At 39.4% G+C, this 16,839-nt stretch overlaps 1 protein-coding gene across 2 annotated transcripts in view; it reads left to right on the top strand.

The window, feature by feature from the left end:
* itsn1 (intersectin 1 (SH3 domain protein)) overlaps window positions 1-16,839 on the top strand; it is a 51,432-nt gene that overhangs the window by 30,183 nt on the left and 4,410 nt on the right. Inside the window, exons 29-44 of one of the 2 annotated variants that reach the window (XM_038732568.1) lie at window positions 188-311; window positions 442-636; window positions 8,412-8,533; window positions 10,203-10,309; window positions 10,544-10,645; window positions 10,767-10,848; window positions 12,180-12,278; window positions 12,420-12,503; window positions 13,093-13,176; window positions 13,666-13,797; window positions 13,917-13,997; window positions 15,100-15,221; window positions 15,373-15,455; window positions 15,607-15,690; window positions 15,898-15,962; window positions 16,717-16,825. In XM_038732568.1, the coding sequence (XP_038588496.1) occupies window positions 188-311; window positions 442-636; window positions 8,412-8,533; window positions 10,203-10,309; window positions 10,544-10,645; window positions 10,767-10,848; window positions 12,180-12,278; window positions 12,420-12,503; window positions 13,093-13,176; window positions 13,666-13,797; window positions 13,917-13,997; window positions 15,100-15,221; window positions 15,373-15,455; window positions 15,607-15,690; window positions 15,898-15,962; window positions 16,717-16,825 (1,675 nt within the window). Of the gene's footprint in view, window positions 1-187; window positions 312-441; window positions 637-3,406; window positions 7,378-8,411; window positions 8,534-10,202; window positions 10,310-10,543; window positions 10,646-10,766; window positions 10,849-12,179; window positions 12,279-12,419; window positions 12,504-13,092; window positions 13,177-13,665; window positions 13,798-13,916; window positions 13,998-15,099; window positions 15,222-15,372; window positions 15,456-15,606; window positions 15,691-15,897; window positions 15,963-16,716; window positions 16,826-16,839 lie in introns of those variants that run through there. The other variant, XM_038732569.1, reaches the window with a different exon arrangement.

The raw sequence follows: 16,839 nt of genomic DNA, 5'->3' as shown, positions 1-16,839 counted from the left end.
AATTATTCAATTGTAGTTTAATTTGGATCATATTTCAATACATGTATATATTTTCCTCTACATTGAATGTCGTATGTAATCCTACTCCACTATGATGTGAATAATGATGTGGTTTGCATAATGTGAGGACCTGCAGACTCTGGTTGCAATTTATGAATGATGACATGCTGTGTTCTGATTGGTTCAGGCGCGGGGGAAAAAGCGCCAGATAGGTTGGTTTCCGGCCAACTATGTGAAGCTGCTCAGTCCCAGCACCAGCAAGACGACGCCCACGGAGCCCACCCCTCCTAAACTGGCTCCTGCCAGCACAGGTACGCTCACAAATAAATACACGTACAGTGCCTTTACAAAAACAAATACATCAAACCAGATTCTTAACCAGGTTCATAATAAAAGAGGAAATTGTCTCTGTTGACATCGTGTCCGTCTCTGGTCCTGAAGCTGTGTGTCAGGTGATCGGCATGTACGACTACGTGGCCCAGAATGACGACGAGCTGGCCTTCCTGAAGGGTCAGGTGATCACAGTGCTCAGCAAGGACGACTGTGATTGGTGGAAAGGAGAGCTCAACGGGAGGGAGGGTCTGTTTCCCAGCAACTACGTCAAACTCACCACGGATACTGACCCGAGCACGCAGTGTGAGTACGCGCAAACACACACACACAAATATACTCTCACATGAATCACAGAACACATAAACAATATACTAAAATTAACATATTAACATCCTCCCAATGTGAATACAAAGTCGTGTAACACCCACACACAGTCGCACTTAAATAAACACTGTCTCTCCCCCTCACACACACACACACACATACACACACACACACACACACACACCCCAGAGCCAGGTGTGGAGATGCTGTCCCTCTCTCAGTGTTTGACCCCCGGACCTTTGACCTTTCACCTTGACACTCCTTTGGGCCTCTTTGAAAACCTCCCAGTCATGCAACACCTCTGGGCGGTGTTTGTGTGTTTGTATGGTGTGTATGTGCATGCATGTGTATGTATATTTGTGCGCATTAGTGAAAAAGTGTTTCCTCTCTTCCTGCATGTGTCCCTTCAGCATGATCCACCATAGACTTAGAGTTTCTAGAGCTGAGCAAAGACACACTGGCAGTAAACCTGCACTGAACGCAACGCTTTAACTAGTTGAACAGCAGACTAGTGTTTTTTTGTTTTGTTTTTTTAGCTCTACTGAGACAAAATGCTTCTTTGTAAAACAATAAAAATAATAAAAACATACCAATTACTGAATTTAAGACCTACTTGGACATATGAGGACCGGCTGAACGAGAGGAAGGGTTCAGGCCAAGCGTGAATTCCTGGTTTGAGGAGTGAAACCAGTGAAGAAGACCCTTAAAGCTGCATTCTTTAGAACGGCCAGCAGTTTGTATAGAAGTCTATGAAACAATTACCCGACGTCTCACTTGATTTATCACCTCAGTAAACACTTTCTTAGTGAGTTTATGGTCTCAGTCACTAGTTTTAAGTCTTCTTCAAGACAGCATGATTTTCATTTAGTAAATTATGGCTCCATTTAGAGGAAAATAGACCATAAAGCAGGGTATGTTTTAGTGTGTGGCTACCTTGTGAGTGACAGTTCACTACCACAGCGACCTGTCAAGCTTAGCAAGGCGTATCCCTCCCCAGCTTCACCATGTCATCCAAATATGGTCACTTCTGGATCTCAAAAAGACAATATGGCGATGGCTAAATGCCAAATTCGAGGCTTCAAAACAGCAGTCCACAAACCAGCGGGTGACGTCAAGGCGGCTACGCCCACTTCCTTTATACAGTCTATGGTTCAGGCCTGCAAATACTGTGGGTTTATAATTTATTTTATTTCAGTTGAATCATGTCATAAAGATAGAAACTTGTCATGTCATTGTTTTACAAAATAAAATTGTTAAAATCTAATTATAAGGGAAAAAAGTGACCCTTGCCAGGTTGGATGATTAAAAAAAAGAAATACTTGATGAAATAATGATGAAATAATTGCAAACATTATGTAAATAGTAGAGAAGCTTTTGACACAAGGATAAAATTATTTCCTTTCCTTAATTGGCCATAGCCCACATTTGTGACCAATAATCAATCATTCATTACAAAATTAAAATTCAAAATGCATGTTTCTCGTTATTGAAGGTTTTAAGAAAGTAGGAAAGTAAGACACCAACTATTTTCACAGTACAACTAAAGTAATATGGATATGTCATAAATGAACTGAGCTCTTAATTAAATCAATTAAAATAATATTTTCACTTAAATAATCTGCTCATGTCTATGAAAGCAAATGCCTGAGTAATGTAGAAAAACAAAGTGGATGATCCTGACCTCCTCATGACAACATTAATAAGTCCATCTGGTTTTTAAATATAAATATATCTACTTTGTGATCACAAATAGTACTGCACCTGCTTATTGGACAGCATAGATCTGCAGATAGATGGTAGATTAAATATGGCAAGGAAGGAATAGTTGCTATAGTGAACTGGTTAGATGAAGATCTGCACGCAGACTTGTAAATTTACTGGAAGTTAATGCCTTTATTTTGGCTAATGTCCGTTATATCAGTATTTGTATATATACGAGACAATAGGAAACAAGAAATTACATCACAGACTACGACTGCCTGACTATGGCAAAAATCATAATCACAATTATTTTGGTCAATATTGAGATCACAATTATTTAACATGATTTTAGTCATTGACTTAGAAAACATCATGCATTTATTGAACTGACTGCTTCATTTAAAAACAATAATTATATGCATTACCCCAAAAATCCCAAATAGGCCATGAAATAAGAAATAGAAATACAATATAAAATATGTAACTTGTTAAAAAGGTTAATTTATGCAGTTAAAATGCTGTAGGCTTAAGCTAATCATGGTGACTAACAAGTCAGAGAAGTTATAACTCCGGTCATCTTGGCTCAAGCTGGACTTAACATCACAGCCTGGCTGAGAGGGAGTTTGAGCTTGAGGAAGGAGAGTTATAAGAAGAAGTGTTGCCACTCTATATGTTTTTGCTGCTAGAGAGCACTGATACTCTAAAACATCCTGTTCAGTAGATGTCATTTATCTTAATACATATTTTTAAACTTCCAAATTCATATATGTATCTGCCTCAAAAAGCAGTTTGTCTCCAGTCTAAATGATTCCTAAATATTCAGTCTGCTCATTATGAATTTTCAGATTTCTTTCCTTTAACAATCTGTCTTCAGACAGAAGCTCCGTCACGCCGCTCGCTCTAGATCCTCTTTTTCTATGTCAGGTTAGACCACACCTCCACACTCTGTCTTGCTGCACGCTCACCCACCTAGCACCCGATTGGCTGTTGTTGTTGTTGTTTTGTTTAGTTGTTTTTGTTGATGTTGTTGTTGTCGTCCTCTCTCTAGGATCATATCATTACCCAGAACCCCCCTCTCCTCAAAGCCCTCAAAGAGACCCACTAGGCCACTCAACCAATGGGACAGCAGCAAGAGGTCACATGACCCGGAAATGGCGACTCTCCACCAATAGAAGCCAGAGAGAGAGAGAAAGACAAACAGACAGACAGACAGACTGTAACGTTTAAACGCCCAGTGGCGGCGAGAACTCTGTCTATGCATGGCTCTGACTGGACTTGGCCAAACTCTGTTTATCTAAGGCTCTGGCTCCAAACAGCACTGTTTAACAGGAGGGAGATCAATAGTCAGGACTCCTCTCCTCTCAAACTCTCTTCTTCTCTTGTCCTCCATCTTTTCTCCTTCTTCTTCTTCTTCTTCTTCTTCTTCTTCTTCTCTTTTCTGTTTTTATCAGTTGGAAGGTTGTTTTAGAGAAGGAGGGGGAGGAAGAAAGGAGGAGAGGAGACTATTGAGCTCCTTTACCCTGATCGGACTGATGAACATGTTTTGACTGGATCACAGTGACTGTATAAACACACACACACACACACACACACACACACACACACACACACACACACACTAACATGTATGCATACACCTATCCCAGCGTGGTAAAGTGGATAGTGGGTCATTTTGTGGCTTTATGGGAGACTCTGTCATTCGAATCAGTAGCTCAGCTCATCCCCCCTCCCTCCTGTTTTTTATTTTTATTTTTTAACCTGGCTCCCATTGGTTCAGCAGCTTCATTCACCTGTCAGTCAAAAGCTCTGGCTCCACCCCCCCCCCCCCCCCCCCCCTCCACTAACCCCTCCCCCTCCCACAGCTTCATAGAAAGACCCACTATCTGCCGGAGGACAAGTCTCAATGTAAAAGTCTACTCTCCTCTCTTCACCTCCTCTATGCCAAAGACTCCTCCTCCTCCTGCTTCCCTTCTACCCCCCCCTCCCCCTTCACCCCTCAAACGGAGATGTATTGGAGAGGAGAGGAAATGAGGCAGTATTGAGACACGTCCCACATGAGTTCAACCCAGGATGCTGCTCCCTTCTATGGTTTTCCAGTTGGTCCGTTACACACTGCTACGTTTGAACCTTTTGCAACGTTTCCGCCACCCGTCCAGACTGAAACGGCGAATCCGAAGATCTAAAATGGAGAAATTTGAAAATCTTCTACAACTGCGAAGTAGACAATCTGCTTCCTGTTACCACCGGCACACACGTGCCCGAGTGTATGTGAACGGCCACTTGTTGTGCGTCTTCAGTCACAGTGCGTTGCAGTTAAAACGCTGACGGAGATCGTTTTCATTTTAAAACTTTAAAACGTAGTAGTGTGGATGTTCGTTTCTCCTCCTGTCTTTCTCTGCTAGGGAAAGAGGCAAGGAGGCACGGAAGGGAGCGAGCAGCTGGAATTGAACCCGTAGCACAGGGTTAAAAATGAAAAGCCATGCTGTAACCTGCTTAGCGTACTAGCTAACCAAATTACACGCTCGCACACACAAAATGCAGCATGGTACAGAGTATGCACACACACACACTCAGACACAGTGATAACGTTTTTATCCGTAGTAGTTTAACATTCTGAATATGTATTAACTTTAAATGATCCGTTTCATGTTCTGTTGTTGTTATTTTTGTTTACATGTTTATTGTTTTGTCTGTTGCTATGATGATGAGTAGCTGCCACACTGTTTGACGGCTGCACCAGGATAGTGGACAGTGACATGACACACAGTTGGTACTAAATATGTAGGGGTGGAACGATTTGTCCAAACGGCCATTGTCAGATCTTTGAATCATTCCAGTTAAAAGAGTAGTTTGACATTTTTGGGCGAATTTGCTTATGAGTTAAATGGGGATATAAACGCCACTCTCATGTCTCAGTTAAATATGAAGCTAGCACCAGGAGGTAATTAGCTTAGCTTAGCATAAAACTGGAGGAACTGGAGGAACAGTTAACTTAGTGAAAATTCTTCTAAAACACCTCTAAAGCCAGCATTAAACTCCTCGAAACACTACAAAATAAATGTTTTATATTCCTGTTTCTACTTGTTACAACAAACAGAATCAAATGTGTTAATTAGTGAGCTTTTATTTTGGCATCCAGCTTTTATTGCTAAGCTAAAATAATTGACTTCTGGCTCTATAGCTTCATATTTAAGGGAGATATGTGAGAGTGGTGTCGATGTTCTCATCTCACACTCAGTAAGAAAGCAAATAAGTTCCCAAAATGACAAACTACTCCTTTTTAAAAAGCCCAGCTGTTTTTAGTTGTGGCTCAATTTCACAAACTAGTGATATTTTTAAGTAATTCGTGCTCTACCTCCTTGGATTTTCCACACTGTGATGCACCTTTTGAAAGTAGTCTTTTAGCTCATTGTATTAAAGAAGAAGAAGCAGATTTTAAGTTGGCTTTTTACTTCCCCCCCCACCCACCCTGCACAGCAAACCAACTGTACCGCAAACCAACTGTACCAAACCAATCATTTCACCCCTACAAGATATTAAGGAAGGGACAGTGAACTGTGAAATTGTAAACTCGCACTAAGAACATCTACACGGAGGCACCGGACTGAAAACATCCTGGACTCTGACTGTAGCTGTTTTTCCACCTCTAGCTGCATTACTTTCAGTTCATAACTCCAAATGATGTAGCTGCAGTTAAACTTTTAGCACAGTTTGTTCCCCATTAAACGCCGTTAATCTTAAGCAGCACTGTTCCAAGTCTTTAAAACATCGTATATCGTATTTTATCCTATCATATTACTGATTTTACCAGGTGTGTGTTGAGGGACAGAGACAGACTGGTAGAGAAACGTACACACAGACAGCATAACCTCACTTTTTTAATAATATATATATATTACCAGAGACTGTGGTTTCCATGTCCGACAGCAACAGGACCGCCCATCTATTTGTTCGCATAGCAACAGACTAGTATTCGCCATATCAGATTTTTATTTTATTTTTTTGTTGTTGTTTATCCAGATAACAGTATTGTGATTTTATTGTTTACCCTCAGAAACACATACAATGGATGAAAAGAGTAATGAACAACTACACAACGTTTTATACAACAAGCAATAGAGATGTTGTTGTTGTTGTTGTTATTATTATTATTAACCTGCTTGGATCCCATTGGCTCTTCAGTGTGTCAGTATTTCAGGTGAAGGGTCTCTGATTGGGTGATGAGTCAAATACCATCGGTTCTTAAACAAACTGGGTCCATTGGTTTGTTTTGGGAAATCTGAGCAGATTTTAGTTTTAACAGATCCTGGTTTTCAGGGTCAGGGAGTACGTTGTTTTTTTTTTTTTGTCAATTTGGTAACCGATGGTCGAGTCATCTCACAGTCAGAGTAAGTATTGTAGGTTAGAACAAAGACCCACCTGGACCAGAGCCGTGCGCCACACCAGCTGGGTTCGATATCACACTTCCTAATATTGTATCTCTGCCTGTTAGCATTAACTTTAAATCATTTGCAGATGGGAGCAGCACATACTCTGCATTTATAGAATGAATTTATGGTGCAGCCCAAGCTACAAACTTTTATGTCTTTTACCATTTTTTACAGAACACAACTCTGCTCTGAAGCACGGCTCTGGTCTAGTGTGGTTTGTTTAAAAAATAAAAAAATCTCTGTATGATCTATACTCAATCTAATGAATGGTAATGGTTGGTGCTTCATATGGATATAAATAGCAACTGATGGATTAACAGCCAGGCCAAATGTAACCACACTTGGTGTCAGTGTGCGCATAAATGAGTGTGAGTGAGTGAGTGAAAATGAAGCATGAATGAGCAATTTTATGGACGTCAATGGTCAGATGGAAACACAAAGGAACTAAAAGGATACTTGAATGAGTGAATGAAATGTACAGAATGTTAGCATAGCGTTGATAGTAACAATGTCCTGAGGTTTTATTGGTGGAGATTTTGATGAAGCGGTGAATCTGACTGGTCCTGATGATTAAACGCTCTGAGACAGACTTGCAGTCGACTGGCCTCGTTACTCTCTCTCTCACACACACACACACACGCACACGCACTCACACACACACACACACACACACACACACACACGCACTCACATTTGTAATGCACAAGAAATCTGCCTTAAAGCTAAGGAAGCATACTGTTTTATTTTCTGAATAAAACATTGAATTTTACAGTTTTTTAAACAAATACTTTTCCCTAAATAACTTTTAAAATACAATGCTTTTTTAATAGTGAATGATATCACTTAAAGCCACATTTATTAATATATATAATAACATTGAATCAAATGAATAAAAGTTATCACCAACTTGTTCAGCTAAAAAAAAATCATTTAATAAGGCAATAATAATTCTGTCTGTAGTTTGTCTGTTTCCGAGTGGCCAAAAAGAGATTAATGCAGCTTTAATTAGCACAACCAAATCTTTGTTGAATACCACTGTTGTCCAGAAGGACTTATAACTGCAGCAGAACCTTATCACATCTCAGTTTAATGTTGCTGGAGAGAAATTAAATGAATCCACGGCAGCAACATTTTAAAAAGCCTTAAAAAATATTTTTCTTCCTCAATTTGCAGTCAGCTTGAAACTATTTTAGGTAACAAAAGTCATAAATATCTGTAGAATTACTTTGATATTCAGTCAACATGCAGACAGTTTCTGCTCTCTACAGTCAAAGCAGAAGACGTATTAGGAAGCGTCCTCGTTTAGGTAAAAACCTAACAAGAACCGCAATACCTAAATGAACAGAGCCGCTGTCATATTAACTTTTAGTAGACTTTCCCCTTTTTATCTCTGAGCACTTACACAAATGTAAACTCATTAAATATACAACAACACAATGACTCAACACTTCTCCAGAGTGTACCACTGTCAGTCCCACTGCCTGTTTGTTGATCTCAGGTATGTATTTTGTTTGTAATGTGTTAATGCAGGTATAATGGGATCTTTTTTTTTTTTTTTTTGCTCAGTCCATGTGTCAAGATGTTTGATTGACAGCTTGTATGTGTGATTTTTTTGTATTTCAGGGTGCGCTGACCTCCATCTGCTGGACATGCTGAGTCCCATGGAGAGGAAGAGGCAGGGATACATCCACGAGCTGATCGTCACTGAGGAGAACTACGTCAACGATCTGCAGCTCGTCACAGAGGTCAGCAGTGTTTATAATATGTAGATACATTACGTATCACTGAGACGAAATGTAATTTCTCAGATGATTCTGTAACAGTAGAATCTGGCTTTCCTATGATGCACATCATCAAGATTTTTATTTCAGAAGCTTTTCCACTATGACAGTATTAAAATGAGCAATACATAATTTTTATTTTGTGACTGTTAACCGCTTCACCAGCATGAAATATTTTAACCTATTTTTGACTTTATTTTGTTTGAAGTACTGATTTCATATATGATTTCATATATGACTTAAACACAAACAACAGTATTACTAACACAAACTTTGTCAACAACCAACAAATAGTTACTGAAAAAGCTGTTTTATTCATGGGTTCTCTTCTCCATTTTTCTTTTTGTTTTTTACAAAGGAAACACGTGCTTCATGTGAGCTGTTCACAGGATATCAGGAAATTCAGGCTCATATTTGTAGCTGCCAGTGTGCGAAGTGAGAGGGCAGCTTTAGCTTTTTAGCAAGAATTATGGTGTCCTAGTTCCTGAGTTGTAAAGTCTTTCTTCCGACTTGTGTTCATGTCCCTTTTAAAGGAGACCTATTAAGCTGCTTTTCCAGTCCTATATTGTAGTTCTGTGACTCCTGTATAGTAGCTTTGCATGATTCAAAGCTCAAAAACATAACTCTATCTTATACTGACTCTTCATGTAGGCCTTCATTTCAGCCTCTGTCTGAAACAAGCTGTAGATGCTCCTGTCTCTTTAAGCCCCCCCCCCCCTCCCAAAAAAAGCCCACTGTCTTCTGATTGGCCAAGCCCTGAAGCATGTTACCAGGCTGTACAGACAGACTGAGCGTTGCTGTGTGGAGCAAATGACCATTTATGGAAAACCGGCTTCGTCTGGCTCCGTAAAACAGAGCGTTCACAACAGGAGGAAATCTGAGGTTTTTGCTCACAGTGATTTCTTTTAAATACTTTACCCTCATTATTTTAAGCTTTGGCCACATTTAACATGAACATCCAACATTGTAACATTGTAGATAAGTCATAAAATATGGAAAAGCATAATAGGTCTCCGTTAAGACGAAATGTAGAAACATGGATGCTACTACAAAGTAGTAAAAATTTATCGTTATCCAAGTATGCTGAAACAGTTCAAAACTTTCTATTACTTTTGTCCCAGAGTTGTTACTGTACCAGTGCATTACCTGAAAATTAAAAAATATTGCTTGTTCTGCAAATACTGCTAATAAATTAACTTTTCTAATCAATCTAAGTCACTCTGTATGGACAGCAAACTAAGCGTTATAACCTAATACCATATTACAAATGACATGTTAGCAAAAACCACAACTAACCATTAATTAAAAGTTTCTTACCATATGTTGTCCATAATGTTTCTAAATGTATGACGTCAACAACTCGGCAGCTCACGTACCAAAATTTTCTTCGACTTTCCGACGTTCCAACTTCACGGGGCGTTCACGTTAACTTTCCCAGTTGGGAAATACATTTTCCGATTATTCCGACACCGCATGAATGCACCTTTATACATTTACATTCAAACACATCCTCCCACAAGAATTTCCCACTGAGATGTGAAGTAGCAAACTGATTTTCAAGTTACATAGTAGTAATACCTGTGTTTTGATTAGTATTGATAAAATATGTTGTAATTTCTCCGCTTGTGTTTAGATCTTTCACAAGCCTCTCCTGGAGTGCGAGTTGCTGACGGAGAAGGAAGTGGCCATGATCTTTGTCAACTGGAAGGAGCTTATCATGTGCAACATCAAGCTGCTCAAGTAAAGAGAAATACATTCACACATACTCGTGCACACACAGGCAAACAGTCGATTTTGTCTGAAGTAACATGAAGAGATCTGATACGCATCGCAAACCACAAGTCAAAGCGTCAGCGGCTTCATTTGAATTTTAGTCATTGATATTTGGCACTGACATATTTGGCATCTTTGGAAACCATGGATGTTTTCTGAAATCTATTTTATATGTATATATATATATATACTCCCCCGCAGGGCTCTGAGAGTGAGGAAGAAGATGTCAGGTGATCGGATGCCTGTGAAGATGATTGGTGACATCCTGACCAACCAGCTGCCTCACATGCAGCCATACATCAGGTTCTGTCTGTCATCTCTTAACCCCATCTTTAATCAATCAGGAAGTCAGATGATTTCTGTCTGCAAACAGCCTGAGTTTAATGTGCATCTTGTCTAATCCTGTGGTCAATTCTGCGCTCAGGTTCTGTTCGTGTCAGCTGAACGGAGCCACTCTGATTCAGCAGAAGACGGACGACAACCCTGAGATCAAAGACTTCCTGAAGGTACGAAACACTCTGTATGTGTAAGGAGAGCGAGAAACAGAAGTTTATATTTAGTTTATAAGAAGACAGTGTAGAGGATAAGCCCCAGCTTTAAGCCCCTGATGTGTTGTGGAATTAACAAACTTTTACCTTATTTGATCTATGAAAGTCTTAAGTGCCGTTAAAGCCATTGGTTTCATTTGTTTCACACACTGTTTGTGTGTGTGGCTGTGTAGTGGTGTGGTAGGTGTTTGTGGTAAGTGTGTGTGTGTGTGTGTGTGTGTGTGCGTGGTCAAAAACTGTCTGTTCTTCCGGGTAGCATCTGAGGAACCAAAGGTTGGTTCCTATTTATGCAGAGAGCGTGAATTGGCTCTTACAGACAGATTTCACAGCAATTTCATTATAAAAACTCAGGTTAATCTTTAAAAGCAACATATTATAAGTCCCTTCTTAAAACATACTTTTATAGGAGAGCCTTTCCCGATCTTATTTGACTTTATATATATTTTATATTTACTTCTAACGTGTCTTTTAGTCTCTGAAGTGTTTTCTTGCTTTTATTGTGTATTTGATTTTATGTATTTTATTGCCTTTGCACTTGTTAAAGCACTTTGTAACTTGTTTTTGAAAAGTGCTCTATTAATAACGATTATTATTACTGAACACTGAACTCACCCTGCCTATATCTGGAACAGGCCTTTAAATCCTTTCACACAAAACATTTGCTCAGCAATGAATGAATGAAGGAAATAGGTTACTATCAAATTGTTTATTTAAACCAGTATGAATATTACTTAATTACTTACTTATCAATATCAGAATACCTGTAGCCTACCTTAGAAAGGATGAAAGCTGAAGGTTTCTGCAGTTATTTCAACTTGGATTCATTTTAATGAAAAAACGTTTTGATTCTTTTCATCGGTGGACCTTTACGCACTAAAGGGATATAAATAATCAAGGAATGGAAACATATTCTTGCTTTGAATGCATCAAAGGCAGGAAGTCACTACTTCTTTTTTGTCTCTCTTGTTTGCCAAATCATGGTGGTAAATCTGGTGGTTTTATAAATCCAAAGAACTTCTATAAAAAACAGACCAGGCTTCTGGTTGAGACCTGTGTTTATTTGTCAAAACGTGTAGCCACACCAGTAAAAGGGACATGCGTCTAATTGGGACTAGGCTTTTAACTGAAGTTTTACAGTAATGTGATTTTAACAGATAAACAAACTGCAGCTTCGTAGCACATTAGCAGTAACCCTAGTTCTCATTTTAACCACCAGTAAATATTGTAAAAAGCACTGATTGGACATTTTTTTCTAATACTGTCTCTGTCTTTCTGTCTCTCTGGATCAGAGGTTAGCCATGGATCCCAGGTGTAAGGGAATGCCTCTGTCCAGCTTCCTGCTCAAACCTATGCAGAGAGTTACTCGCTACCCGCTCATCATCAAGAACGTGCGTACGACACACAAACACATCTCACCCACTCGCATTTTAAAAGGGTGTATGAAGACTTTCGCATCAACATTCAAGCCACCAGTGCACTTTGGATTCCTCCTCTTCTCATTTTTCCTGTCTGTCGTTACTGATTTGTAGATCATAGAAAATACTCCAGAGTCACATCCAGACCACAGCCATCTGAAAGCTGCTCTGGAGAAAGCAGAGGAGCTGTGCTCTCAGGTAAACACACACACAGAGGTGGAAAGAGTACGAAAATATTGTACTTTAGAAAAAATACCGTTGCAATGATGATTTTTTACTTAAGTACAAGTAAAGTTACTGGTATAAAAATCTACTCAAGTAAAAGTAAACAGTAGCTCATTTAAAATTTTCTCAGAGTAAACGTTACTTATTTTCTTTTTTAACCTCCTAAAATAATATTTATAGGCCTGCTCATTATAATTATTTAATTAAATCTGTTTTGTAGAATTTAAACTCATATTGTTCATCATCTTTGTTTGCTTATAAAACATCTTGTTCTTTGTACGACTGTAATGAGAAATATTTTTTCTATCTTTGTATCTTATATTCTTCTCTTTTTTTTTTTTGACTTTCTATCCTGTATAAATTCTATCCAATGTGATTCTGTTTATTTTTCCTGGTTGTAAGAGGTGACATCTAAGCTTTAAGCTTCCTGCCTCTCCTGCACCAGCTCTTGTTTACTTTCATTACATCCGACTATATGTAGGCAAAACTCTGTTTGTATATATGTGAATGTAGCATATGTTTTATAATGATGGTATATTTTCGGTGTGTTTTTTTTTTTTAGGTGAATGAGGGCGTCAGGGAGAAGGAGAACTCTGATCGTCTGGAGTGGATTCAGGCTCACGTCCAGTGCGAAGGCCTGTCTGAGGTAACTGCAACACACACACACACACACACACACACACACACACACACACACACACACACACACGACGAAGCTACACAAACATAGATATATTAACCACCATGTGTCTGGTTGTCCATACTGTTTAATAATAAACACATGCAGGGTGACTAACTGATCGCTTTAAGTCAGATCACCAACGTACATCCTGTTGATCTCATCCGACCAACTTCAACATAATAAGATAAGCTTAATTTATACATGTATAATTTAAGTATATATGTTCTTATACATGCCCTTAACGCCTGGGTAAATAGAACAGCAGCGTCAAAATAACAAGAACAGAGTCAATTATTAAAACTTGCATTTTAGTCATTTAAACGTGTTAATCAGACAAAATTATCCATCTAAATATGTCACTTTGGATTCTGGGCATTAATTGATATGTTTTATAGAATAAACTGTTACTTTGTCAGTAGAAAAAAGAAACACATTTCCTTCTTTATCCTTCAGCAACTGGTGTTTAACTCCGTCACCAACTGTCTGGGTCCCAGGAAGTTCCTCCACAGCGGGAAACTGTTTAAAGCCAAGAGCAGCAAAGAGCTCTACGGCTTCCTGTTCAATGACTTCCTGCTGCTGACACAGGTGAGTCTGGCGTTTCTCTGGCTACGTCTACGTGACTGTGTGTGTTTCTTCTGCACAACCACAAGGTTCACTCTAAGTTATTTCTTGTTTCTAAATCTTTCTCGTTGTCCCTCTCACAGGTGACCAAACCTCTGGGCTCGTCAGGTTCGGACAAAGTCTTCTCCTCGAAAACACACCTGCAGTACCGCATGTACAAGACGGTAGGACGACACACACACTGATACACAGACGCGCATTCATACAGGTGCTTAAAGAGTAATTTCTGTATCTTTAAACCTCGGCTCTATTTTCACAAATGAAAATGAAAATAGCACTCTTATAAGTAATTGCATAAAAGATTATAAGTATAAGAATAAAACAATTTTCTGCGGTCACACTAGACGCTTTGGCCGTGCTGTAGATGACTTCAGCTGGCGTCTGCAAACTGGCTGCAGTGGCTGCAATTGTGTCCGTTAAAATTACATTATTATGTATTGTTATTTTTTGCCACCGACAGGCTCAGACTGTTACACCAGGTGTCAGACAGCATCATGGAAAGAATCCTTACGAGTGACCCCCAGGGACACCCTTTGTTTTTAACAGGAAACAGAAGTCTCGTTCGAGGACACTTCTCGCTCCGAAATCTCGTGAGAGATGAATTGTTGCAGGTAGATGACGGTGGAAACTTTAGTCACAGTGGGAGAGAGGAGTTTGTTGTGTTGGAGTACCATTAGGAAATAAAGTCTTACCAGCAGCTCCTCTTTACGTACACAACAAACTCCTCGCACTCGTTTCCACCAGGGTTTCCTGCAACAACTCACAAAGAAGCAGTTTTTGTGGACGTAATTTTGACGCACACAATTGCTGCAAAGGAATAAGTTGCAGCCCCTGTAACCGCTTTGCAGCTGCCAGCTGAAGACATCTACTGCACGTATTCTCAATTTTGTTCATTTTGAGAACTTACACAAGCTTAAAACGTTATTTGAAATTTATTAAAAGGAAGACGCTGCATTTCAGAATCCGCTTTATTGGCCAAGTATTTAAACACAAACGAGGAATTAGAGTTTTTTGTGGTTGCTCTTAATGTTACGCACAGAACAATTTACATAAAGATAGATAGAAACAGACATACAGCTAAATACAAGGACAGCAAATGCTGAAAACATCTTACATATGTGTTTTGGAAGACTGCAGATATTGCAGCTTGGTGAGCCGATGCATTTGAATTGAAACTTACTTTGAACGGACCTACAGTAAAAGTATCTGTACCCCCTACATGACTCACACTAACTCGTAATAACTGAGCTCTCTTGTCTCTTTCAGCCAATCTTCTTAAATGAAGTGTTAGTGAAGCTGCCGACGGACCCGTCAGGAGATGAGCCTCTGTTCCACATCTCTCACATAGACCGAGTTTACACACTCCGAGCAGAAAGTATCAATGAAAGGTAATACGGACACACAGATAAGACACATGAGACTAAACCAGACACACAGATTTTAATACAACTCTTTGTTTTTCCGACCTGTCTTTTCTCAATTATGGCTATTTGTGATGGATTGTTGCTCTAAAAAGCATGTGTTTGTGTGTTTATGCAGGACGGCGTGGGTTCAGAAAATTAAGGCAGCTTCAGAACTTTTCATTGAGACAGAGAAGAAGAAGAGAGAGAAGGCGTATCTAGGTATCTCTCCCTCTCTTTCCTCCATTCCTGAATGTTTTGTTAAAGGCAACTGAATAAATGTTTAAATAGTCAAACAGATTTTCCACGATCAAACTTTATGATGACTTATGATAAATAATAAAACTAATTTCCCTGTAAATCTTTGTCTCAGTGCGTTCTCAGAGGGCCACAGGTATTGGTCGACTGATGGTCAACATTGTGGAGGGAATCGAGCTCAAACCCTGTCGCTCCCACGGTACGTACACACTCCTCTTACTGAAATGCGAAAAAGAGATAAAGTCGACACAAAGTGCACCTAAAGTACAAAGCTTCAGACGCTCATTCTGCTCAAAGCTAAAGTAACAGTCAGCTAGTGATTCAGCTGCAGTCTTTAAATAGACAGTGTTTGTATGTGGTAGAATATTCTCATCCTCAGTAGATAAATGTCTGTCTGTATTTCCAGGAAAAAGTAACCCATACTGTGAGGTAACCATGGGTTCGCAGTGCCATATCACAAAAACATTACAGGTATGACTATGGTTTTGATTAGTTTAACATGCATGTGTGAGAGTTTTCCTTCCTTCACTTACTCTGTGATCCTCCTTTAGAGACTAAAAAGAGAAATAATGGTAGATGGGGATTCTGCTGTGACCAATAACAGTAACCCAAGTTTGATAGGCAGTTACATGCAAATCAAGGGGAAGTCTAAAGGCCAATGTACGCTCCTGCATCAAATCCACGGCGTGACGAGAACCTCTTTCCAAAAATGTAACTATAAATCGCGGACCGCAAGAGCTGCGATTGGTCGGCTTGGTAGCATCGCATTTCCTCCTACGCAACGCGGTGCAAGGGTCGTACATGCCATCTCCTCGGACGCCTTCTCTCATTTCTGCGATTTAGTAATTTCAGTAAAATAACTGCTGTTCAACATCGATCAGCTACAACTCCCAACATGAGCCGCTCAGTTTGAGCCCCTTTTGTCACGAACACGACGCAGAAGAATAAATTGGCCTTTGGTCATTAAGAAGAACCTATTTTGTAGTTGAAAAGGGCTGTAGGTCTAATTTCATAATTAAAACCATAAAAATACATACTGATTGACTGTCCAATTCAGCTTTGAACAGACTCCAACATTGTTTTTATTCTTCTGTACTGGTCCGAGTCTGCTGAACAAATGATCCATCTATTGGCTGTTTTATTATGCAGTAAGAATAAAGATCTAAATTATAATCTCACTCTCACAAAATGTGTACGTTATAACTTGTAAATTCTCTCTTTGTAGGACACATTGAATCCAAAGTGGAACTCGAATTGTCAGTTTTTTATAAAGGACCTGGAACAGGACGTCCTCTGTGTCACTGTGTTTGAACGAGACCAGTTCTCGCCTGACGGTCAGTAATAACGA

Source organism: Micropterus salmoides, unplaced genomic scaffold (genome assembly GCF_014851395.1).
Source record: "Micropterus salmoides isolate LMB-PRFRI ecotype aquatic unplaced genomic scaffold, ASM1485139v1 Ms_hic_scaffold_2, whole genome shotgun sequence".
Classification (NCBI taxonomy): Eukaryota; Metazoa; Chordata; class Actinopteri; order Centrarchiformes; family Centrarchidae; genus Micropterus; species Micropterus salmoides.
This window is presented reverse-complemented; position numbering and strand designations above follow the sequence as displayed.